Source organism: Spermophilus citellus, assembly GCF_964194105.1.
Source record: "Spermophilus citellus genome assembly, chromosome: 5".
In the NCBI taxonomy this organism is placed as follows: Eukaryota; Metazoa; Chordata; class Mammalia; order Rodentia; family Sciuridae; genus Spermophilus; species Spermophilus citellus.
Genome location: NC_138186.1, coordinates 52,207,363 through 52,235,053, shown reverse-complemented (window position 1 = coordinate 52,235,053; position 27,691 = coordinate 52,207,363). Strand labels below are relative to the sequence as shown.

Genomic DNA, 27,691 nt, shown 5'->3' with positions numbered 1-27,691 from the left:
AAAGGTGAAGGAAAAATGCCTTGTATGTTCTGGACATTTTGGTATGTTAGTGAGCAAAGAAAAGTTGGCTTTGTGAAGCTTACATTCTGTGTGATTGTGGGGGAAAAGACAATAAAATGTCAAGTGTTGGAGAAAAATAGCAGAGTAAGGGAATGTCAGGGAGCCTGTGGCAAAGAGAGATGTTTTATACAGGAAGGTCAGCCAAATTATCTGAAAAGGTGTGACACTAACAGGGGCTGGGGATGTGGCTCAAGCGGTAGTGTGCTCGCCTGGCATGCGTGCGGCCCGGGTTCGATCCTCAGCACCACATACCAACAAAGATGTTGTGTCCGCCGAGAACTAAAAAAATAAATATTAAAAATTCTCTCTCTCCTCTCTCACTCTCTCTTAAAAAAAAAAAAAAAAGGTGTGACACTAACAAAGACCTGAGGAGATAAAAGAGATGGGGTTGGAGGGAAATGAAAAGTCCAGATCAAGTAAGACATTAGGGTCTTTGTTGGGGGGGGGAAATATGTTTTGAGGGTAATGGTTGCCTAATATTTGTGCTTTATTAAGTATTATCAGTTTTGTTTTTATTTTAAGTATAATGGAGTCTAAAAGCCTGCTTCCTGTGGAAACAGGGCTGCTGGGATTAGGAGATGACAAACAGTGCCTTCTAGTGGCTCTTATCATAAATGTAGATAGTAAGCTTTCCAGAAAATAAACAGGCTCTACAAAGTGAGTTGCTAGCTGAGTCCTATAAATGGAAAATGTGGGTGCCTGGGAAAAAACCTTAGAAATATTCAAGATCAAGTTAAAAACATCATGTTCCTTTACCCCCATATGTATTTCATGTATTCTCTTAGACATTCATTTACATAACCACATTATAGTTACATTAATACAATATTATTATTTAATCCAGGTCATATTCATATTTTGTCGGTTTTGTCCCAATGCCATTGATAGAAAAAAAAAACCTTTTAATTTTTTTCTGGTCCAGTATCCAATCCAAGATCTCATATTTCATTTAGTTTGTATGTCTCTAAATCTAGAACCGTCTAGTTTTTTTTTTTTTTTTTTTTTTTTGGTGCGGGGATTGAACTCAGGGACACTCAACCACAGAGCCATATCCCCAGCCCTATTTTGTAAGGGTCTCACTGAATTGCTTAGTACCTCACTTTTGCTTAGGCAGGCTTTGAACTCACAATCCTCCTGCCTCAGCCTCCCAAGCTGCTGGGATTACAGGTACATGCCACCATGCCCAGCTCTAGAATAGTTTTGTAGCCTGCCTCCTTTGTTTTTCCTGACATTGTCATTTTTAAAGAATACAAACTATTAAGAGAATGTTCCTCAGTTTGGGTTTTTGTGTTTCCTTATGATCCAGTTTGTGATGTATGATATTGCCTAATTAATTGCATTTTCCTTGGTGCATCATACCACTTAGAAGCACTTACCTAGTATTGGTGGTGTTATCTTTGATCACTTAGTTAACATAGTACCTCAAAATGGGGATTATTTAATACTTACATTTTCCCACATGATTATGGTCAGCATTCAGTTATTTGAAGGAACTTTGGCTTTTCACCATTAATATATTTTTCATCATAGTCACCATCATTGGTATGAGTTTATGGAAGTTATTGTATTCAAAGAGTTTTAATTCATTATACTCATTTTGATGCTCATTCATTTAGCTATTTAAAATCCCTTCAAGTTAACTCCTTGTCCTTTTTGTCATGTCTCCTTCATTTTTTGAGTACTTCTATACTTTCTGACACAGCAAGATGGTCTAGGTTCATTTTTTTGTTGTTTTTGTGGATGAACCTTTATTTTTATTTATTTTTATGTCCTGCTAACAACTGAACCCAGTGTCTCACGTGCTAGGCAAGCGCTCTTCACTGAACCACAACCCCAGGCTTGGTTCATCTTGTACTTTGCCTGCCTCAACCCTGGGATCAGTCATTTCCTTGAAGAGCCTTGCTTTCTTATAGAGGAGACTTGTATTGAGAAAACAAGATTCAGGCATGGTTTTAATTAGAATTTTATGTTGGCATAGCAGTATATTTTGGTGCATCCTATCTTTTTTTATCCAATGAAAATTTTATTTTATTTTATTTTTAAGATTTTATTTTTTTAATCAATCATACATTATTTATTTATTTATTTATTTTTTTAAAGAGAGAGTGAGAGAGGAGAGAGAGAGAGAGAATTTTTAATATTTATTTTTTAGTTCTCGGCGGACACAACATCTTTGTCTGTATGTGGTGCTGAGGATCGAACCCGGGCCGCACGCATGGCAGGCGAGCGCGCTACCGCTTGAGCCACATCTCCAGCCCTTCCAATGAAAATTTTAGAAGGCAGAATCTGTGATAATTATTCTTGGGTTCATTCCTTGGTATTGTTCTATACTGAATGGACTACAAGAACAATGCTAAGCAATGTTGTAGTGAAGCTCCATATTTACATTTTTAAAAACAATCTTGTGGAATGTGAGATTAATAAGTAATCTAAATAGTTGAATACATGAAGATATATACTGCTTTGGAAGATTCAGGTTTAATAAGTTGTTTCTAAATCTATAAATCTCACATTACACTAACAATATTTTGTAAAGAACCAAAGCAGATTCCAGACAGTATGAAAAAATTAAAATGTAGCCAGGCACAGTGCCTCATGCCTATAATCCCATCTACTCAGAAGGCTGAGTTCAAGGCCAACCTGACAACATAGTGAGATCCTGTGTCTGGAGTAGAGGTGGGCAAACAGAACATTCTAGAAAAATGTAATAATAAGGATGGTGGTGTAAATCTGCCCTACCAAATATTGAGATATGAAGTTCTAATAATTAAAATTGATTGGTTTTTAACCTTGAATAGCCAAAACAGTGAAACAGAATAGAGGATCCAGAAAGAGAACCCAATGCATGGGAGTTTAGTGCTATTAAGGTTATGTGTTCAGATGAATAGAGAAAATCTACCCAGTTCAAAACTTCTTTGTAGTTTTTTTTTTTTTTTTTTGGTACCAAGGATTGAATTCAGGGGCACTTGACTACTGAGGCACATCCCCAGCTCTATTTTGTATTTTATTTAGAGACAGAATCTGAGTTGCTTAGCACCTCACTTTTTACTGAGGCTGGCTTTGAACTTGTGATCCTCCTGCCTCAGCCTCCTGAGCCACTGGGATTACATGCGTGCAGCTTCTTTGTAGTTCAAGTCTTCAGGATATAACCCACTTAAGGGTTAACAGGGTACTTTGCCAAGATGAATTGAATTATTTTTTCATCTGCATTTAATTTTAGAGTTTGCTTTTCCCATTGTTTTTTTCTTTATTTAGTAATCAAAACATAGTTTTTCAATAAGTCCTCCCTATCCTCATCCTAATCCTACCCAGTGCCTAAAGGTAACCATTTCATTTCTGATATCATTTTTGCATGAAAATAAGCAAGTATAAATGTCGTTTTTCCATCTTCAGTTATTATGTAGGAAGCATACTATATGTACATTATTTTGCACTGTGTATTTTCCCTTAACAATATACCAGTATATCCTGAAATCCTGTCATAAGTTGGTTTGGTTTTGTTTTGTTTTTGGTACTGGGGATTGAACCCAGAGGCACTTAACTACTGAGCCACATCCTCGGCCCCTTTTTCTTCTTTTCTCCCGCACCCCCTCCCGCCCTTTTAATTTGAAACAGCATCTCCCCAAGTTACTTAGGGCCTTTCTGAGGCTAGCTTTGAACTTATAGTCCTCCTGCCTCAGCCTCCTGAGCTGTTGGGATGCATGCACCCCTGCACCTGGTTTCATGAGTTATTAAAGATCTTTTTTGTGTGTGGATTTCCAGCTATTTTCAAGTTCTTATTTTTAATAGAGACCCCAGCAGGAAATGGTAGTTGATACATATGTCTTGTGTGTTAACGATATAAGAGAAGTGACTGAGAGTACAGCCATATGCAAAGAAATGACCTGTTTACTTCATGTTTTAGCTTTCAATAAATATTTAAAATATAATTTTGTGGGATTTCTGTAATTTTCTGTGAAGAGCTTTAGCCAACTTTTTTATTTGATAAAACTACCAGTGTATAGTCACCTTGAATTTATAGGACTTTTACCATTCTTTGAAATTCCATTTCTCTTTACCAGGTTTCCAAAGTTCAAAAAGTTAATATTTGAAATTGAAAAGGAAGTGGTTCTACATTGTTAATAGAGTATAAATTGGTATAACATATGAAAGAATTTAGTGAATATGTATCAAAAAGTAAATTGCACATACCCCTTGGCCAGTTTTCTCTGAATTTGTAACATTGATATATATATATATATATTATTCATAGTAGTTGTGACATTAGAAGAAAATGGGCATGGAGAGCAAGCTGTTTTTAAGAATATTTAAGAATACTTTATCACTACTAAAGTAATAATTTCTTAAATGTTACTAAGTGGAAAAGGAATACATACCTTGGACATTGTTTTGTTGTTAGCCATTGTTTAAAAGTAATTACGGAGCTGGGGCTAGGACCCAGCAATAGCATACTTGCCTGGCATGTGTGAGGCACTGGGTTCCATTCATAAATAAATAAAAATAAAGGTCTAATCAACAACTAAGAAAATATTTTTTTTTAAAAAAGAAATTATGTATGCATGTACACATGCATACTCTTATATACCATAGTGAATAAATTGGCTTCTGGTCCCTTTCAGAAAGGGAAAATGAGGGATTGGTAAGCTGAAGTGAGAAAAAGACTCAGTTTTTTAGAGTAAGCAACAATCAGTCAATCAATCAATTTTATTTATAACTCAAAGTAGTAGTTTATTTCTTCCTGATGTAAAATTCTGGGATATAACCTTAGCTGTTACATGACTCTGCTCCCTGAAGTATCAAGGACCAAGCCTCTTTCTAGCTTGCTTCTGCCATCCTAGATTGTGGTTTTTATCCTTAAGGGCCAAGGTAGCCTTTGTGTTCCCAGCATGAAAAGAAAAAGACCAATTGCTAGGGTTCCAATTGCTTCTTTAGAGTTTTCCTCTTGCTAATCATGTGGGCATAAATAGCTTAGAGAGTTTGGGAAGTAGGTTCTTTCTGGTACAGTATCCATGTGCCCAGCTTAAAAAGTTGATTACTGTGGAAAAGGGAGAGAATGAATAAGCAATCTAAAGAACTAAAATGTTCTAATAATCTCTATGATTTGAAGATTAAACTAAATGGCAAACACATTTTAGTTCCCTAAGGTAATAAAGCTTACTGTACCTTAAAAACTCAGACATACATCAGTTTCTTAGAAATGTTGCTACTTTGAATTTACCTGAGATCATACAAGAGGATTTCAAAGTGATTAAAGGACACTAAAATTTAGATTTAAAAAGCGATGTATAAAAATTTTCAGGTAGGTTTTATTAAAAGGACTCCCTAAGACCATAGAAACGCAGAAAAATTTGAAACTTAAGAAATTTTCCAAACTAGTTTATGAAAAATTGTTCTGTGAAGTGTCCTCCTGAAGTAGAGGTTTTGCAGGATCTTAAGCTGACTCCTGTTTTTGTTCTCACTGATCTTTTAGTTAAAGAGTTCTACCTGTTGTCCTTAGGTAGAGGCTTCTTGAAAATTTAAGGGCTTTTCTCCTAGTCTGTTGCTATTATTGCTGCTTTCTTACTCCATAAGAAAATTCCTCCTCTCCTACCCCTCTACATTTAGGGAACTCTTTACCTTACTTTCTAAAATTCCTTTCTCACCTTAATTACTCATTACTCATTACTTTATAGCATTTTATTGTATTTGGAAATCAGCATCATTTTTCATATTTATGGAAGAGAGGTATCAGACCTGATTGAAAGGCCTATGCACGCTTTTTGTTTAGGTTGAATAGGTATGGAGCTGATCATGATGCTGATTCTGACTAAATGCCAGAATGATACTCTGCAGTATCATCATCCACACTAAAAGCCCTTGTTTTCTCCAGTTTTGTTCACTTTAGAGAAAAGACAACCTTTTTTCCCTACTACAAGATAAATACCAGCCTGTCTACTGTGCAGGATAGGGTATCAACTTCATTTATACAGTCCTTTGGTTAATCTCTCTTTTAACTGTTCCTCTTCTTAAACTCTAATGCCATCATGCCTGTACTTTGAGTTTTGTTAGGCAACATAAGTTGGTGGTCTCTCTCCTCTACTATAGTCTATACTTTTCTGTTTTGGAGACTGGGTCTTGCTGTGTGCCCCAGTTGCTTGTCTCAAACTTGTGAAACTCCTGCTTTTGCCACCTGAATAGTTGATATTACAGATGTGTCTCTTTTTCTAGGTTTCCAGCACTTGCTGTTATTTTTTCCCTCTATTTTTGTGGACTTATACCTTTACTCCTTTCTTTCCATTTTATTGGCTTTGAACAGGGAAATTATGTAAATGCACTTGTTCGGTCCATTATCTAACTTGTTTCTAGCTTTTTGCTATGGTGACTGTCACTGTGTCCAAATCTTTGTGCACATCTTAAGTTTTCTCCCTAATTAAAAAAATAAAAAAGATATTTTGAAATAATCAAGATTCATAGGAAGTTGCAAAGTTAGTACAAAGAGGTACCCTATATCCTTCAGCTGATTGCTCCCACTGGTACTTCTTAATGTATTGATATTGGACTGCAGTATCAAAATCAGGAAACTGACATTGGTATAAAGTGCATGTGTATATTAGAGTAAATATTTAGAAGTGAAATAGTTTTTAAATATTTATCTTAGGGTAAATATTTAGAAGTGAAATAGTTCAAACTTGTGATTATTGCCAGATTATGTATATGTCTTATTTAGAACACTTGTTATAAGTAATCAAATTCAATCTTAGTCTATATTCTGGGATTAATAGATAGGGAGCTGTCCATGATGCTGGGCTTCGAATATATCTCCATAGATTTGCCTTTTTCTACCCCTAGCCAATAAATGTTTTAACATTATTTTCTTGTATTTTTTTTACTTCATTCTCAGACATTATCTTTCCTTATTTGACAGCAGTCATTGTCTCTGACAACTCTGTGGTCCTTATTGATTAAAAATTAAAAAATAGAGCTTTTTCCAGCATTCATCTTTACCTTTGGAGGGATTCTAGTTGATCTTGTTGACTCATGGTGGGGGTAAGTTGGGTAGGGCCATGTGGTTGGCTGCCTTCCTAGATTGGAAGGAGGCAATTCCTGAGAGGAAATAATGCCAGGCAGAAAGTAACAGTCTGGTCTCTTCTGCAACAATAAAATTTCCCAATTTTTTAAATGATGTGAGTTTTGTGAGCCATTCTCATTGGAAAATATTCCAGCAGTACAGAATTATACAGGACAATAAAGAAACTCACGTTATATTCCCCCATATCCCTTATACATTACTTTTTCCAAAGGAGAATCCTGTCAACAGTTGTTCATATCCTTGAAATTCCCTTGCATTTTATTTATATATGAATATATGTACCTATGTACTTTAAAGGGAAGGGTGATAAATTAACTACAATATTATTCAGCTTCTTGTCTTTTTTCATTTTACTACTGTGTCTTAGAGAGCTTTTTTTTTTTTTTTAATGGTAGTACCTTTCCATTAGGATATGCCATAATTTACTGTTGTGGTTTACAAATTATATTCATATTTCCTGCTTAACAGAAAAAAAATTGGAATTTAGATGTTGTATGACATCACAGCATCTTTCCAAGGCACTGTTAAAAAGTTCCTGCATAGGGCTGGGGATGTGGCTCAAGCGGTAGCGCGCTCGCCTGGCATGCGTGCGGCCCGGGTTTGATCCTCAGCACCACATACCAATGTTGTGTCTGCCGAGAACTAAAAAATAAAAAAATATTAAAAAAAAAAAAAAAAAAGTTCCTGCATAGGGCTGGGGTTGTAGCTCAGTGGCAGAGCACTTGGCCTAGCATGTGTGAGGCACTGGGTTCAATCCTTAGCACCACATAAAAATAAATAAAGGTATTTGTTCATCTACAACTACCCCCACCCCCCCAAAAAAAAGTTTCTGCATAGAATTTTTGGGTTATTTTTTCTGTTTGAAAGAATAGATACAAAATTTAGCATATATGATTATACAACCTGTATAACTCTACATCATGTACAATCAGAAGAATGAGAAGTTACACTCCATTTATGTATGATGTGTCAAAATGCATTCTAGTGTCATGTATAACTAATTAGAATAAATAAAAGAAATAAAATCCAAAAATAAATATAAATAAATATATATATATTTAGAACATGGTTGCTTGTTATCCAAAATGTCTGTATATACTTTTCATTTATGTGAACTGTTTTATTTCCCATAAAGTAGAGAAGTAAGTTAACTATACTTTCATGCAGATACAAGTTTGTTCAAGAATTAAAACAGGTAATTGTATTCCCTCCTATATCCATTTTATAGTAAGAGAGGCCATACAAAGTAACTCTTTGTAATAACTTGATGGGTAATGGCAATAAGATTCCCACATGTGAAGTCTTAGTGTTGGGTTTTGTTGAACCTGAAAACAATCATAGCTTATGTTTTAAATGACATACTTGAGATGTACCCCCCAAAACAATTAATATAATAAAAACACTTTAACTCATCACCCAGCTTAAAAAATAAATTACCACAAAACTGATATCCATGTGTATCTCTCCTCTTCCACATAGCCTATATTATAGTTCCCCTATAGAATTAATAAATCCTGAGTTGTTTTTTCCTCCTCTTCCTGTGTTTCTATGGCCATCCCTAAAAGATAATTTTTATGTTTTTAAACTTTGATTTAAATATTCTTTAGCTTCTTGTTTTCAGTTAATTTCTTAATATTTATGTAATTTATTCATGCTGATGCATATAGATCATTTATTTTTACTGTTGGGAATAATATTTCCTCGTTTCAGAATGCAGACTGTACTTATTCATTCTCCTGTTGATGGACATTTAGTTATTTCCAACTTTTGGTTAGTAAAAATAATGCTGCTATGAATACGATCATACAAACTACTTCTTGGTTGATTCATAATAACAAAAGTGAAAACAACATAAAAGTTCATAAATTGATGAATGGTTAGATAAAATAATGGAATATTATTCGGCTATAAAAAGGAATAAAGTACTGATACATATTCTAAAATGGATCAACCTTGAAAATATTATGTAAGTGAAAGAAGTCAGTCACAGAATACCACATAGTGTATGATTCTAATTATATGAATATCCAGAAGAGACAAGTTCATTGAGACAGAAGATAGATGAGTGGTTGCTAGAGTCTGTGAGATGTGGATAATAGTGGCTGTTAGTGGTTTTGGAGTTCTTTGGGGAATGATGAAATGTTCTAAAGACAGATCATGATAAGATTGTGCAACTGAATATAGTAATAAAAACATTGGGCTATACATCTTAGATGGATGAGTGTATGTTGTTTGAACTATAGAAGTTAAGAATAATTTACAGTCTTTTTCAAAATCAACCCACTAGTAGATTGTAAGCCATTTTGGAGGGTCACTAATAGAATTTATTTTTTTAAAAAATGGGAGCAAAAGGGTAGCTCACAGATCTTATTTAGATGTTATCAATTTCATGAAACATATAATCAAATAAAAATAGTTTGGGAGAGGGTTAGTTCTGGGGATTGAATCCAGGACCACTCTACACACTAAGCCAGGTGTTCCCTTTGTATTTTGAGACAGAGGTCTCACTTAGTTGCCAAGACTGACTTCCAACTTGTGATCCTCTTGTCTCAGCCTCTCATAGCTGGGATTATAGGTGTATACCTGTAAGGTGCCAAGCTTAAATACCATGCTCTTGATGATTACGAATGCAAAGTATTTGCACACAAGAGGTCCTCAATAAAATTTTGATACTTAGGTTTTACTATTTATTTGGGTGACTGGTGATTAAGGTGAAAGAAGGGTAGTTAGGAATGAGGATTATACCAGAAATGGAAACCATAAAGTTGAAAGAATCCATAAATATAAGAAACATTTGGACTAATTTTAAACTTTTCTGTGTCAGCTCTCTCAATGTTGCCCAGGCTGGCCTCAAACTTGCCGTCCTCCTGCCTCCTGAGTAGCTGAGTTGCTGGTATTGCTGTTGTGCACTACTGTGCCCATTACTTTTTTTTTGAACAGGAATAGCAAATTCTTGAGGCATGAAATAGATAATGAAGGGTTTAAAAGCATAGACTGTTTTGGAATTCTCCATTTTTATTCTAGGAAGAATAATCTTTAGTTTAATGTTAATTAACTTGGATTTCCAATAGCATTTTTTTCAGATTTTTATACAGTCTTTTAATGCTCATCAGAGTTTAATAAGAGTGGTCTTGAATTCTTTAATGTTGTCATTTTATTTTTCTTTGAAGATCTAATGGTAACTGTTTCCTGAAATTTTCTTTTTGTTTTTGTTTTGATTTTTTTTTTTATGATAGGCTTTTTTCAATTGTTTGATTTTCTTAATGGGCCTCATGTAAAAGGAGGCATTGCTTAAAAACCTGGATAATTTGAAAAAGCTAAGACTATGCAAGGGTCAGAGGAAATTTAAAACTACAAATAATATCCTTAAGATTAAAAAAAAAAGGAGGCAATACATCATTGAAACAAAATAGAAATCTTAAAAAAATGTTCAAGTGGAAAAAATGATAATTTAAAAAGTTAGAAATTTAAAAGACAAGTTAGGAAGATAAATCTGAAGAGTAAAACAAAAACTAAAGAGGTAAAGAAAAAAATTAATGGAGCATGCCAGAGGGTTCAGTAGCTGCAAAGATAGTTCTAAAGAGAATAGAAATAAACAAGAGGATTAAATTTTCAGTGAAATACTGGAAATTTCCCCAAATTGAATATGAGTCTAATTTATTTGCATGGGAACACAAGGTACTTAGCAAGGTAGACTCCCCACTTGCAGACGGACACATAGTATCTTTTTTTTTTTTTTTAAAGAGAGAGTGAGAGGGGGGAGAGAGAGAGAGAATTTTTAATATTTATTTTTTAGTTCTCGGCGGACACAACATCTTTGTTGGTATGTGGTGCTGAGGATCGAACCCGGGCCGCACACATGCCAGGCGAGCACGCTACCGCTTGAGCCACATCCCCAGCCCCACATAGTATCTTTATTTTTATGTGGTGCTGAGGATCAAACCCAGTGCCTCACACATGCAAGGCAAGCGTTTTACCACTCAGCTACAGCCCCAATCCTGCAGGATAGACTTTTAAAAAAACCATTCAGAAGGGCTAGAGTTGTAGCTCAGTGTACAGCACTTGCCTAACATGTGTGAGGCACTGGGTTTGATTCTTGGCACTGTGTATAAATAAATAAAGGTTCATCAACAAATTTTTTTTTTAAAAATTTTAATTTCAGAAAACTTTAGACCATAAAGATAAAAGAGAAGATCTTTAAAAAATAACTTTTCAGAGAGAAAAACAAGCCCTCTTTCCAGGACTCAAGAAGCTAGAGGTCAACAGATGTATTTTATACTTAAACTAAAAATTAAGGATGAGGATAAAATAAAGATTTGATACATCCTAATAAATTTACCTCCCATGCACCTATTCCGCAAAGTTACTGATAAATATACATGTTACAAACGAGTAAATTAAAAGAGAACTGTGGGATCCAGGATTGGAAAATCCAAAATACAGGACAGTGGTAACTTTAAAAATTTTTTTAGTTGTAAAAGAACTTAATACCTTTTTTTAAAAAGTATTATTTTGTTTAGTTGTAGTTGGACATCATGCCTTTATTTTATTTATTTATTTTTATGAGGTGCTGAGGATCTAACCCAGCACCTTACATGTGTTAGGCAAGTGTTCTACCACTGAGCCACAACTCCAGCCTCCTGCCCTTCAAGATTTAACACATACCACAAATAGAGGATGGTTACATTGACCACCAAAATCTAAATCATTAATCATGCTTGCCTACATGTTTCTTATTTCTCAATAGTCCGTATAACTGGGTTTGTATTTTTTTCTGCTAAATTGAGTTTTTGAAAAGGTAAATAAATATTTTTAAATGGGGATTAAATTTTTTTTTCCCAAAACTTTAAAAAGGAATGCTAAGCCAGGTGCGCTGTTGCATGCCTATAATCTCAGCAACTCCATAGTCTGAGGCAAGAGGATGCCAAATTCAAGGCAAGCCTCGGCAATTTAGAGATACAGGAAATAAAAAATTTAAAGGAGAGCTGGGCATGGTGGCATATGCCTATATCTATCTCTAAATAAAATACAAAAAAAGGGCTGGGGATATGGCTCAGTGATAGAGTGCCCCTGAGTTCAATCCCTGGTACCATAAACAAAAAATTGAAGGGACTGGGGGAGAAGCTCAGTATATCTTCCCTAGGTTTAATAGGGATTGGGGGAGAAGATGGGGGTTAGAATATTATAAACAGAACTTTGGCATATATCTTCCTGCTACTCAGGAAGCTTAGGTAGTTGGATTGCTTGAACCTAAGAGTTCAAGGCCAGCCTGGGCTACATAGCAAGACCCTATCAAAAAAGGAAGAAGAAGGAAGGAGGGTGGGAGAAAAGAAACAAAAATGCTGTATACCTTGCTTTTTAGATCTAGGTCATTTTGCCTACTGAACTTTTCAGGGCATAAAAATCATGATAAAACTAATTGATGGCCTATAGAGGAAAGGAATCAATAAATTTAATATATTATGAAATGAAGTGTTCTGAATTAGTAGCAGATAAGGGATGTACAATCCTTTTGGAAAGTCCTTAAAAGTATTCATGGGGCTCGAGTTGTAGCTCAGTAGTAGAGCGCTTATCTTGTACATGTGAGGCACTGCATTCGATTCCCAGCACCACATATAAATAAGCAAATAAAATAAAGGACCATCAACAACTAAAAAAAATAAATAAAAATAAGAAAAAGTATTCATGGCCAAGACTTAGAGGGAAAACCCCCAAAATGTTAATAGTTGTTCAGACTAGGGGTGCCTTTAAACAAGTGTTTTCCAGCATTTCTACATTTTATTTGTTATTTTTACAAATGAGGGAATATTTTGACCCCTATCTGGTAGTCTAACTTTAGGAAAATAATTATAGATACAGAATAAACATTATCCAGAAATATTCAACACCTTTATTTTTAGTAATGAAAAATCAGATAAAAGTTAAATGTTCAGGTAACTAGAATGTGCCAAAGTAAATGGTGGTATTTCTGAATGAACTGTGTTAAGATTTAAGAGATTACCTAAAAATAATGAAAGATAGAATAGAAAAATCAGGAAACAAAATGTTTATGCAATATATGATTACAGATAAATATTTTTATAAACTTACAATACTAGAAGAAAATCAGTAATTTCTCAGTGACTATATTTAGACATTAAGATTCAGATAATTTTTCCTCTTTGTACTCTTGTATATTTTCCAAATTTTATTTAGTTATCAGGTATGAACTAACTTTAAAAACTATTTTTTTTTCTAACACAAAGTAAAGCTATAGCTATGGTTTTTAGGCTCCTACTTGATAAGATTTTTTTTTATATGTTATCTGAAAATTGGGGGGGGGGGTTGCTAACGATATTTTCTTCAAGCCCTCTTCGGTTTATATGGAATAAATGTATTTGTGTCATTTCTTAGATCTGAAGCTCAACACCGAGGCTCTGCTCCCCATTCTGAGAGTGATATACCAGAGCAGGAAGAGGAGATTCTAGGATCTGATGATGATGAGCAGGAAGACCCTAATGATTATTGTAAAGGTAAGTTTGTTAGGGGATACACAGTAAGATTTCCCGTTACTCGTTTGGATATTTTGTCTATCAGAATAAGCACAGTTTTAATGCTTTCTGCTTGTTGCATCCTTTTCTTGAAGATACAGGAATAGTGTTTGCTCTTGATTTGATATAAGGCATCAAAGTCAAATTTTATATTAAATGTTTATTTCTTTTTTAAAATGTTAGTACATATTGCCTTAGAAATTTTCAGACATATATTAAATAGAAAAGAAAAGCTGTGGGCTGGGGATGTGGCTTAAGTGTAGCGCACTCACCTAGCATGCGTGAGGCACTGGGTTTGATTCTCAGCACCATGTAAAAATAAAGATATTGTGTCCACCTAAAACTAAAAAAAAATAAATAAAAAGAAAAGCTGTTTTCAGTGCTGTAAACAAGTATAATATTTTGGTGTGTGTATATGTATATATATGTGTGTGTGTATATACTTTTTAAAATACCTTATTACTTTTTTCTCATTTCATGATAACTGCTTAGATAAGTTAAACTGGAATCACAGGTACATAAACTATGTCATCAGATTGCTTCTATCTTTTCTGTTTCTTGGTGAGATATCTCAGGATCCTTGAGGTAGGAACTTATAATCAAATATATTGTACTATCTAGGATAAGAAGTTGCTTGCTTAGTTCATATTCTCAGCAAGCAAAGATAAATGTTAAAATATCTTGATTCCTGCCACTTTGGGCAGCTTTCTCAGGCCTTCCTGTTTGTTTTTATTTAGAAAAGTGGGTCCTTCTATTTTCTACTTTTCAGCTAAATTAATAGAATTCATTATTCTTCTCTCTCCTAAGAAATATCCTGAGGCTGCACCTCTAAATAGATTATGTTTAAGTAAATCTGTTGGGGTTTTATACACACATACACACACATTTTATATATGTGTATATATATATATATATAAAATTTATTTTAGTTATAGTTGGACATAATACCTTTATTTTATTTATTTATTTTATGTGATGCTGGGGATCGAACCCAGTGTCTCCCATGTGCTAGGTGAGTGCTCTACTGCTGAGCCACAACCCCAACCCCAATCTGTTGGGTTTTTGAGTGGCAAAAATGACCTTATACAAAATCTTATTTTTGTTTGGGGATGGGATTCTTTTGAAGAGCATCACTTGCTCAATTTAAAATCTTACTAAGATTTTATGGGGCTAGGAAAGATAGTAGAATGAATCAGACATTATTATCCTATGTATATATATGATAAAACAACTGGTGAGATTCTATATCATGTATAATTAGAAAAATGAGAAATTGTACTCCATTTATGTATGATGTATCGTAATACATTCTACTGTCAGGTTTCCAAGGAATCTGTATACTACTTTCCATATTGGCTGCACCAATTTGCAGTCCCTCCAGCCATGTATGAGTACTTTTTTTCCCCACATCCTAAAGGCTTACTGTTGTTTGTCTTCATAATAGCTGCCATTCTGACTGGAGTTAGATTTGCATTTCTCTGATTGCTAGAGATGATGAGCATTTTTTTCATATATTTGATGATTGTATAATTAAAACAAATTTAAAAATCTTAAGATTTGTTTGTAACATAAACTCAATAATACTGTGTGGCTAATTTGACATATAAGGTTTTCTTCTATTGAATTGATTTTATAGGAGAAACTTTTGATAAAAGGCATATAAATGTTCAAAAATGGGATATAAGATACCTTTTCTTACTATTTTATTGTCATCCTGGTTCTTCTTATACTCTTTCTCTTTTTCCTTCCAGGAGGTTATCATCTTGTGAAAATCGGAGATCTGTTCAATGGGAGATATCATGTAATCCGAAAGTTGGGCTGGGGACATTTCTCAACAGTGTGGTTATCATGGGATATTCAGTAAGTTTTACTGGTCCTTAAAAAAAATTTTAGTTAAATGATACCTCCATGTTTTTGTCTGATTTCCCAGAGATGGTCTGGGCTTCAGTCTGTCTATCTCTAGATTGGTTGGTTGATTTCTTTTCCATATATATGTGGTAGAGTTTAGGGGCTTTTTTTTTTTTTTTTAAAGACTGATTTCTTGAACAGAATTTTGTTGTTGAAAGTAATCGTTTTGGGGGGCAGGGAGGTACCAGGGATTAAACTCGGAGGCACTCACCACTGAGCCACATCCCCAGCTTTATTTTGTATTTTATTTAGGGGGAGGGAGTCACTGAGTTGATGAGTTCCTCGATTTTGCTAAGGCTGGCTTTGAACTTGTGATCCTCCTGCCTTAGCTTCCCGAGCCACTGGGATTATAGGCGTGTGCCACCATGTCTGGTGAAAAGTAATCTTTATGTTCTTGGACAAATCACGTTTCTGGTCATCTCTCTCTCTTTCTAAATAAAAAAGAATCAGTAATATATATTCTTCCCCACCTTGAGCACAGGAGATTGATTAAATTACTATCAGCAAAATACTTGGAACTCCCAAATTCAAAGCCTTGCCAAATATTCAATTGTGTATAAATTAATAATTGTCTTCTCACTCAAGTATTGTTAAATTTTTGGATAATGTTAGACCAACCTTTGTGAAATTATTTTTGTAACAGATTTGGTCAATTATGTACTTAAAATTTTTCTTTATATAAAAATTATAGACAATAAAAATACCTCTGTAACATTGAATATTTAGCTAAGCATATATCATCTTTTATTTACTTTTATGACTTACAAGATTTTATTTTATAAATAAAGTGTTTTACATCCTATAGACCAAAACCAATTTTTCTTTTAACTGAATCTTTTTTGTCACATTTTCAATACTTAGACAAAACATCACTGGGGCAAAAAAAAAAAAAAAATCCCTCAGTGTGACTATGCCTGCCTGAGTCCCTATCTTTGATGAGACAGTAATTGCTATCTGTGTACCTTACTATATATATATATATATATATATTTGTGTTTGTGTGTGTGTTTGTATTTTTGTCATTTCTGGGCCACATCTCCAGCCCTTTTGCATAATTTATTTGGAGACAGGATCTTGCTAAATTGCTTAGGGTCTAGGTAAGTTGCTGAGGCTGTCCTTAAACTTGTGATCCTCCTGCCCCAGGCTTCCAGGCCACTGGGCTTATAGGCATGAGTTACTGCACACAGCTTGTGTCATTTTGTTTTCATCCAAGTATTCCTTTTGGTGCACGCGCGCGCGCTCTCTCTCTCTCTCTCTCTCTCTCTCTCTCTCTCTCTCTGTGCTGAGGATCAAACCCAGAGCTTTGTGCATGCAAGGCAAGCGCTTGACCAACTGAGCTACATCCCCAGCCCTCTTCTGGTTTCTTATAGGAAAGTGTGGTATAGCTTTTATCCTTTTAACTTTTGCCATATAGATGTATACGCAGTAATTCTGATTTGATGAGGTTTTTCCTCTTATTTGTTCTAGTTTCTTGGTTTTACTTGGAATTCAGGGGGTTATTAAGAAGGCAGATTTAGCTTAGAGAAAAGATTCAGTGACAGGTTATCTGAGGATAGATTATTTTCTTCCTGTAAATGAAATCTGGGCAGTTCCTTTAATAGTTACAAACAATCCACAGAAGTAGCTCAAGCTACTTTTGTCTACAGGGAAATATGAGATAAGTATTTGTATTTGTTCACTGTGTCTCAGTTATAATAAAATCTTAGCTTCCAAAAGTGAGAGTAGGCTGGGTTCAGTGGCACCTGTCTGTAATCCCAGTAGCTCAGGAGGCTTTAGCAGGAGGGTTTCAGAGTTCAAAGCCAGCCTCAGCAATGGTGAGGTGCTAAGCAACTCAGTGAGACTGAAGTGCCCCTGAATTCAATCCTCCGTACCAAAAGAAAAAATTGAGGGCAGCATGTTTAGTCTTAATTGCTTATGTTTGTTTCTTAGAGGGAAGAAGTTTGTGGCAATGAAAGTAGTTAAAAGTGCTGAACATTATACTGAAACAGCTCTAGATGAAATCCGGTTGCTGAAATCAGTGAGTATTATATTTATGAACTGCAAAAAGCATTATAAAGTTTTATAAGATACTAAGTGGTAGACTCTTTAACATGGCAAAATTTTTAGTGTACTTCTGATAGCCTAAGGAAGTTTAGAGGAAGAGGACAATATTTGCACATTCTAGTCATGTAGTTGGGAATTGTTAGGACATGCTGTTGTAAGAATTCTCCCTACTCAGAGAGACACCCCCAAAATTTTTCAAACAGAACTTTATTGAGCATGTTTTGTATACCAGATCATGGTAAGAATACTCCCTATACACACAGACACCCTAAAATTTTTTCAAACAAATAAAACTTTATTGAGCATGGTTTATATGCCATAAATATTTATGTCTTCTACTGTGGTTAAAAGGAAAGTTGTGTGATTACATTTGGAACATCTATTTTATGTTTTAAAATATGTAACAAAAAATAAATACTGCATTCATTAATTCCATCTTAACCTGGAAACTTGAGCAGATTTTATCAAAAAATTATCACTTTGTTACAAATTAAGAAGAAATCAGTATGATAAAAATTAGAGAACCTAGATTTTGTTTCATCTTTATCCTGGTATCTTCTTTATCACTTCTTTTTTTTTTTTTTTTTCCTCTTTCTGCCCCTCAGTGTTTCATTCATTTTATGAATGTTGGACCAGGAAATCTCTAAGGCAGTGTGCCAGTTTATGATGAGAATAAGGAGCATGTCCCCGAAAGCAATTCAGTGTACTATTTAGTTTGTTTGTTTCTTTTTTTTGTGTGTGTGCTGGGGATCAAACCCAGGGCCTTGTGCATGCAAGGCAAGCATTCTACCAACTGAGCTATATCCCCAACCCCACCGTACTGTTTATTTAAGAAAGTTTTTGGATTTGAATCCTGTGAAAGCTCCTTAATTCCTCACACTTGGTAACCAGCAGTTGATTTGGAGGCAGCACTTCAAGTCACAAAATAGTTGAATTAGAAAATTAGTGTATATATTTATAGGAGCCCATTCTTGGAGTTGGGTTGCTACAGGTATTCTTCCTCTACCATTTGGCTTATTTCCGTGCTTTTTCCCTCTTGATGAATATTGTCTCTTTCCTTTGTACAGGTTCGAAATTCAGATCCTAATGATCCAAATAGAGAAATGGTCGTTCAACTACTGGATGACTTTAAAATATCAGGAGTTAATGGAACACGTATCCTTTTAAGAACTTATTCTTAAATAAATCAGGAATTGACTTTATCTCAGAGAAAGGAGCTGGATTTGTACAAGTTGCACTTACGTGATTTCTTAGTAAATAAAATATAAAATTACCTTCTTTTATTGAACTTTTCTGATTTATGTCTGTTTTTGTGTGGCATGCTTTTTCAGGATATTCTTTTGGGTTTCCATCTTAGAAAAATCAAAGCAAATCCAAAGGAACCATTTTTTAAAAAAATAGCTTTGTGTTACTAAATAAATATTCTATGATCTTTACCAACTATCACAGAAATTTTAGGGGAAGTAATTTTTTTTGTGTGAAAACTAATATATAAATAAGATTTTGTCATGATTTTATTTTTTCACCAGATCTTAATATTGAAGAGACTGCAGATGTAGCTTTTGTTTTGAATATGATTGTTTGCATTCTGTTGTAATGGAAAAACTGACTTATTAAATGGTTTTATATAGATTTTTAGAATTTTAGTGTTGGAGGGAACCTTAACTGATTTTCTTTATTTATGTGTTTTTCGTTTGTTTGTTTTTAATTTTAGATGGACAACATGCCTTTATTTTGTTTGTTTATTTTTATGTGGTGCTAAGGATCGAACCCAGTGCCTCATACATGCTAGGCAAGCGCTCTGTCACTGAGCTACAGCCCCAGGCCCCTGATTTTCTGCATAAGTTAACTGATCAATCTGATGTGCAGTGAGCTACTTGAAAGGTTATTGATTAAGAAAGCCTGTCATATTTTTCAAAATCTGAAAAATTCAGATTGGAGAATCTATAAAATTATTTGTTAAGTAGCTACCTAAAAATGGATAAGGAAGCCAAGAGTGGTGGCTACTAGGGAGACTGAGGTAGAAGGATAACAAATTTGAGGCCAGCCTGGGCAACTTAATGACACCGTGTCTCAAAAATAAAATTTTAAAAGATTTGGGGCTATAACTTGGTGGTAGAGTGCTTGCCTAGCATGCCTCAGGTCCCAAGTTCATTTCATAGTAATATGCACACAAGCGAAGCATAAGGAAAGACATGTCATATATCATTCTGTTTTTCATGTCTGTTTAGCTTTTCTGGACACACATTCTTATTAACTGGTGGGGGTTTTGTATTTGTTATTGAGATGGGATACAAATGGCTGTGTAGTTTCATGTGCCTGTGGGAAGAGGTTTGGACAGATAAGCAGGAAGAAAGGATGAGGAAAGAAGAGGTATGTATTAATGTGAAAAGGCTTATCATTCTGAAGTATGGAATGATTCCCTTAGAGAAGTACAAATCAGAAACCCACGATTGCTCAGTAAAATCGCTGACATTCATGTTAAAACAGTATTTTACCTATTGTGGACACTTTGTAGGTGGTTCCATGTGTGTGCGTGAGAGTGTGTAGATGGTTCTGTGTGTGTGTGTGTGTGTGTGTGCGCGCGCGCGCACGTGCCTGTGTGTTGTTTCAAAGTAATAAAAAGGTTATATAAAATCTATGCAGGATGTCATGATAGCCATTAGATTCTGTCTTGTTATTCAGTTTTATAATGTTTGTGAAATTGTGCCAGATTTCTTTACTTATTTGGTAAAATTACAAGTAAAACTATAGAAATATTCTACATATTCTCCTTAGTAATATTGAGGACCTTTGTTGAACTATAAGGAAAAAGTCTTTTTTTTAAATAAATATTTATTTAGTCGTAGATGGACACACAGTATCTTTATTTTTATGTGGTGCTGAGGATTGAACTCAGTGCCTCACATATGCAAGGCAAGCGCATTACCACTGACCTACAGCCCCAGCCCCAAGAAGAAGGCTTTTAAAAAAATTATCAATAGATCTGAATTTCAAGTTTAAGGTATTTTTGAAATATTACTATGTGATTTCTGTTCACTTTTTAATTATTTTCTCCCCTGTACTTAGCCATTTCTCTCTGCTCTTCCTCCTGCATATCTCCCAGCTGTCTTTGCTACTGCATTATTTGCTACTATTAGAAATTTAAAAAGATATTACTCAGAGCTGTGTTGAGGGTTAACTGATTATGTCATTCACCTGTCTTTATCCCTTTTCACAGCATAGCACACCTACAGATGAAGCTGTATAACGGCATTTTTCTTTGTGTCTGAAAACTGCTTTTTTCTAGATCATTCTTCTTTCTCATATTAAAATATGAAAGATCCTGAACTAGATACTTAGTACTGACTTCAGTATTAAATAAGTTAATTCTATTTCCATGGCCATTAAGAAGAATTAATAAGGAATAATAGCTGGTATCTATATAATGACATTAAGCCAGTGAGTCATTATTGGCTACCTATACACCTAAGTCTTCAAGATGCCTTTTTTTTTTTTTTAAACTATGTACTTAATCTCTATTGCTAACTCCTCTTATTCTTAGTGTACCCTAAACATGGCTCTTTTTCCCCAGTATTTCTTATTGGTGCAAATTGTTGGATATAATGATGGTATTTGTTGTTATATATTTATACATGCACACAGTGTAACAGTATAATTTGGCCAATATCATTCCCCAGTATTTCCGGTTTTTATCTCTTTCTCTCCCCTGGTCCCTTTCTTCTGCATTACTACTCTTCCTTTGATTTTCATGATCCTAACCATGGCTTTACTCAGTGATGTTATTAGCCTTTTGTTGTTTTTTTCACACCTTCTCCTCAATTTGGGGTGGGGAGTACCGGGGATTGAACTCAGGGGTAGTCAACCACTGAGGCACATCCCTAGCCCTATTTTGTATTTTATTTAGAGACAAAGTCTCATAGAATTGCTTAGCACCTTGCTTTTGCTGAGGCTGGCTTTGAACTCAGAAATCCTCCTGCCTTTGCCTCCTGAGCTACTGGGATTACAGGTGTGACACTCTTCCCAGCTCAATATATATTATATATTTTTAAAGATGGACAACATCTTTATTTTTATTTATTTATTTTATGTGGTGCTGAGGATTGAACCCAGTGCCTCACATGTGCGAGGCAGGTGCTCTACCACTGAGCTATAACCCCAGCTCCCTCAATATATTTTTTAATGTATTATTTTTTAGTTTAGTTATTACTGTTTCTTCTGACTTGTCATGTCAATCTTCTTTCACCCAAGTTATCTGACTCATCCATTTTGATCTATAACCAGTTATGACATTCTTCTATCCTTTTTTTTTAAGCTACTAAATATGTCACGATTTTTATTTCACAAAATTAAAACATGTCAAATTGTAATTTGTTTTTTTCTCAACAAATAAGAGGACTGTAGCTGTAGCTCAGTGGTAGAGCACCCTTGGGTTCAAACCCCAGTACTGCTGGGGGTGGGGGTGGTCTTAAAATTTTTTTATCTTTTTTGTTTTGTTTTAAGCAGTTTGCATTTCTTAAAAAAACTTGTTTTGGTAAATTTCAAACATAAAATAAGTAGAATAGTTTTATAAATCCTCACAGATCCATTACCCTTTACAGCATTTATCTCATAACCAATCTTATTAGAGTGTATCTCTAAAAGACAAGGGATCTCAAAAATTATAACCTGAACAACAAAAAAGAAGACTAGTTTCTTGTCATCAAGTTTCTCTAGTCAGAGAGTCAGTGTTTCAGTTTCTCCAAATGCTTCATGCTTTCTTTTCTCATTTTTTTCCTAATGTATTAAATATATTTTAACCATGTACAAGCATTACAACATCCATCACTATAACTTTCTTGCAGTGTCTTTGGTGTGAGTTGATTTTTTTGTAACAAAATATCTAAATTCCTTTTGTATTTCCTTTTGTGTAGACTATACTATGTGGTTACCACAGGTATTAGATTTGCTGTCCTAAAATCTTTGAACATTTTGAACAGATTTGAATTTATACGAGCTTAACTTCACTATCATACAAAACTACTTTAATTTGCTCCATGCTCACTCCTTGGTTATTGGTGTTACAGAATTATCTTTATATATTATGTTCCCCCAAATAAAAACTAGTAATTCCTTCAGAAGAATAGGGGTTTTTAATGTAGCTTAGTTGGAGAGCACTTGTCTAGTATGCAGGAAGCCCTGGATTTGATCCCAAGCACCACCAAAAGAAAAAAGAAAGAAAAAAAGGGTCTTTAAATTATGTAGAAAACAAAATGTGGAGTTATAAACCAAAGGTACAGTAATACTAGCTTTCATAATTGCCTGTGTATTTACCTTGAGATCATTATTTTTTCATATGACTTTTGAGTTTCTGTCCTTTCATTTTACTTTCAAGGACTCTGTTGAGGGTTCCTTGTAAGGTACATTTAGTGGTATAAATTCCACTATTCACTGTTGATATGTGAGTGTCTTAATTTCTCTCACTTTTTTTTTTTTTTTTTTTTGTACCTGGGATTGAGCTCAGGAGCCTCATATCCAGTCCTTTTTGTATTTTATTCAGAGATACTAGATACTTAGAGATAGGGTCTTGCTGAGGCTGCCTTTGAACTCACCATCCTCCTGCCTCAGCCTCCCCAGTCACTTGGATTACAGGTGTGAGTCACCGCACCCATCTTCTTTCTCCCTCAGTTTTAAAAGATGGTTTTGCTGGAAGTAGGGACAGTCTTTCTTTCACCACTTTGACTATATTGGCCCACTGCCTTCTAGCCTCCAAAGTTTCTTATGAAAAATTTGCTGATAATCTTACATTTGACAGATCTCTTCTCTTGCAATTTTCAAGATTCTTTCTTTCTCTTGTTTGAGTATAATATACCTTGGTGTGGATCTTATTTTTGCTTGTCCTATGATGTGGATTTTTTTGAGTTTATCTTATTTTTAGTTCTCTGAGCTCCTTGGACGTTTATATTTGTGTCTTTCAATAAATTTGGGACTTTTCAGTCATTATTTCTTCAAATATTCTCTCTGTCCCTTTCTGATTTTCTTCTAAGACTGCCACAAATGGGCCACTTCATTATACTCTTATCATTTTCTTCCTGTTCCTCAGACTCAATATATCATTAACATTGCCCTGTCTTCTAGTTTGCCTATTCTTTTTTCTGCCTGCTCAAATCTGCCTTGGAATTCCTCTAGTGAATTTTTCGTTTCATTTGTACTTTTGACCTCCAAATTTCTTTTTGGTTACTTTATTTCTTTCCCTTTATTGATAACTTGTTTTGTTCATACATCACTTTCTTGACTTTTTCCACATTGAGCATCTTTAAGACAGTTGTTTCAAAGACTTTATCTAATAGATTTGCCATCAGGTCTTTTTTAGGAGCAGTTTTTGTTTCTTTCAGATAAGCCACAATTTGTTGAAAACTGGACATTGACTCTTGCATGGTAACTATAAATCAGATCCTGCCCCTTCTTCAGGGTTTGTTGTGCTTTTGTTTGGATTTTACTATCACAAAAATCTCTGAAGGATCAGCCTAAGACGTAATTAATGGTCTTCTCAGGTTTTTTTGGAGAGCCTGTACTTTTCTCTGGGCATGCATAGTCAATTTTTCAATGTATGCAATTGCTCTCAAACATTCCAGTCTTTAAGTCTGGCTTCTAAAGGGGAATCAGAAAAATGAAGAAGAAGAAAAGGGCAATGACCCTTTAAATCTCTGTAAGTCACTTGGTATGGCAGGGGCTTGAAGCAGTTAGAGGTGTAAAAGTATATCTTTTTATACCTCATTTTTCTGATTAAAAGCTGTGGTCAGAGAACAGATCCTTGATGTTTAGTTCAGCATCCTTTTTGTGCACCCTGGCTCCTCCTGCAAGCTATTTGCAGGGCTACTTCCACAGGTCTGAAAGTAGGCAAATGGTAGCTGCTACTGTGCTGAAATTGACCAAAATCAACCACCATTTACCATCCAAGTCTTCCCTTGGAAGTTGAAAGCTTTCAGTATACTTCCAGAATTTCAAATAATTATATCAGAAGGAATCTGCCAATGCAACACCTAGGAGAGAAATAGGTTACTGGGGTGGATTCCTGTTCCACCAGAACCCTCTCTAGTTTTTTGTTTTGTTTTGTGTTTTGTTAGTTAGTTTGTTTTGAGTTAGGATCCACATGAGCTCTTTGGCAGGTTTTTTTAAATTTATTTTTTAATTATAAGTTGACATAATATCTTTATTTTTATTTTATGTGGTGCTGAGGATTGAACCTAGTGCCTCACATGCTAGGTGAGTGTTCTACCTCTGAGCCACAACCCCAGCCTGGCACTTTCTTTATTATCTGGCTCATCAGGATGTTCCAGGCTTATTTTGTACATTTCCTCTAGAATCAAACATTTCTCTACTTCTGTTTTGTGAGAAATGACATCCAGAATCTGAAGTGCCAAGAGTTATGCTTTGCTACTGAATTAATCATTGCCATTATTTTTTTATGATGTCTTGATTTGTTGCAGAAAGTAGTGCCTTCCTTCTTCCCCTCCCTTTTTTGGGGGGTTGCTTGAGATTCCTCTCACAGCTTACTCTTGTGGCTGAGTAAAAAAAAAATTTGGTTGTTTGGATTGTTTTTTCTCCATGTATCTCATTTTGAATGTTTTCAATTGCTGTAGCTTTAAACTCACTAATTTTATTTGTATTCTTATCTGCCATTTATCCCATTCATTTTTTACATTGTACTTTATGAGTTATTGTAATTTTGGATATGTTTTCCTGCAATTCTAGAATAATGATAATAAGATAATGTAAAACATGTTTAAAGATAATGCCAAACATGTTGTTGACTGCTGGAAAGCTTGCATTCCTATAAATCTTGACCTTCATTCTTGGGTGCACAGTGCTTGATTTAGAGCTAAACATTCCTCTTTACTGAGTCAAGACCTTCCTGAATACTCTACCCAATGCCCTGGGACAATTCTCTCTCTCTCTCTCTTTTTTTCTTTTTTAATATTTTTTAGTTGTAGGTGGACACAAGGCCTTTATTTGTTCTTTTTTATTTTTCCTCCTTGCCTCTGTTAGTTTCCTCACATACATGCACTTGTTAGTACTCTGCACAATACTTGAAGGGAACCCTCTGAAATTCCCAAGTTCTCTTCTATGGCTTTCTCCTCTTTGATGCCTTGTATAGCTTCCTTGTCTCCCCAGACTTTCAGCTCAATCTACTCATAGGATGACTAGAGAGTGTCAAGGCAGTATAGTGGGGGCCATCTTAGAATTTAACTCATTTGTTTCCTTCTTTTCAGGGATTGTTGCTCTTGTTCCCCAGTGTCCAGAGTTTTTTGCTGTTTTTTTATATTTTGTCTTTTTTTTTGGGGGGGGTTCATTATAGTAGCTTGAGATGTGATCATGTTGTTTTGATTTGTCATGTCCCATTAACCATCCTTTCATGTCATTAACCTTTTTTTCTTTTTTTTTTCTTATTTGGTTAAGAATTTAGGCTAGTTATTAGTTTGTTTCTTAATTCAGATTTCTCTGATTATTAGTTCAGTTTATCAGTTTTGTCAAGTATGATAGATAATGTCTTATTCTTCTCAAGTGTATTGTATCAGAGGGCAAACAGTGCAAATTTGTGTTTATCATTGGTAGTGCTAAGTTTGATTATCTCTTTGAGGTGGTGCCTTATTGAATTCACTGTTGTAAAAAAAAAACCTCGTTCCTTTTATAATTAATCTGTGAAGTGGTATTTTGATACTGTGACAATCATTTTCCCTTTTACATAGTAGTTTCATGATTTTTACCTGAACCTGTTGTTATTATAGTGATTATAAAAATGATGATTTTTCTGTTTCCATCATATTTTGTATATTTATCATTTGTCTTTAAAGAAGACATTTCCTTTCTGCCCCTTTCACACTAAAATAACATCAGTATATGTACTCTTTTGTGGGAGGGGCAGGCAGTCCTGGGGATTGAACTAGGTGCTCTACCACTGAACTACATCCTTTTTTTGTTGTTGTTGTTTAGTTGTAGATGTGAACAATACCTTTATTTTAATTATTTACTTTTATATGGTGCTGAGGATCGAGCCCAGTGCCCCACCTGTGCTAGGCAAGCGCTCTACCACTTAGCCACAACTGCAGCTCACATCTTTTTATCTTAATTGTGAGACAGGTTCTCGCAGAGTTGCCCAGGCTGGTCTTAAATTTGCGATCCTCCTGACTCAGTCTCCCAGTTTTCTGGGAGTACTACAAGCTTATGCCACTGCACCTGGTTATTTTTAGCTAGTCTGTTACTCATAACTTTACTCTTCAAAATAGTCCTCACTTTGGCAACTGCATTCTCTTCAAAATATTTCCTTTTTTTTTTTTTTTTTTTAATTTCCTTGTTTGGCACAGGAAGGTGTCCTAAGCTCATCCTGTATTTTTCCTGTCCTGTAGCCTTGCATCTAGCCATTTTTCTAATCAGTCCAGGCTTTCTTTTAGTTGCAAATATTATTTAAAACAAAAATCTGTGCTGGGGTTGTAGCTTAGTGGTGAAGTGTTTGCCTTATACACATGAGATGCTGGGTTCAATCCTCAGCACCATATAAAAATAAATAAAATAAAGGTATTGTATCCATCTATAGTTTTTAAAAAATAAAGGCATTGTGTCCTTCTACAACTAAAAAAAAAATTTTTTTTCAATACCTGGACAGTGGGTTATTACTATATTATGTTTATGTCTTGACTATTTAATGTATGTATATTAATGTATATTTAATGTATGAGGATAGAAGACATCAACATAAGCCTGGTGCAGTGGCACACACCTGTAATCCTAGTGGCTCAGGAGGCTGAGGCAGGAGGATCACAAGTTTGAAGTCAGCCTGGGCAACTTAGAAAGACCCTGTCCTGAAATAAAATAGGTTGGGGTTGTGGCTCAGTGGTTTAGTGCCCCTGGGTTCAACCCCTAGTACCCCCCACCCACCAAAAAAAAAAAAAAAAAAAAAAGATGACGACAACTGAAATGCCATGCACACTCAAAGAGTAGGCTCAGAGTATTCCTGCTCTGTGGTGTGATGAGAATGTTTGAATATAAAGAGTACACATGGTGGCACTAGGATGAAGGTTAGTTTATAAACTATAAAGCATAA

The 27,691-nt window shown here is 34.8% G+C and overlaps 1 protein-coding gene across 3 annotated transcripts in view; it reads left to right on the top strand.

Moving 5' to 3' along the window:
• SRPK1 (SRSF protein kinase 1) overlaps positions 1 to 27,691 on the top strand; it is a 69,704-nt gene that overhangs the window by 16,158 nt on the left and 25,855 nt on the right. For all 3 annotated transcript variants that reach the window (XM_081294373.1, XM_081294372.1, XM_081294374.1), the window contains 4 exons: positions 13,523 to 13,641; positions 15,411 to 15,519; positions 17,497 to 17,584; positions 18,678 to 18,765. In XM_081294373.1, the coding sequence (XP_081150499.1) occupies positions 13,523 to 13,641; positions 15,411 to 15,519; positions 17,497 to 17,584; positions 18,678 to 18,765 (404 nt within the window). The remainder of the gene's footprint in view (positions 1 to 13,522; positions 13,642 to 15,410; positions 15,520 to 17,496; positions 17,585 to 18,677; positions 18,766 to 27,691) is intronic.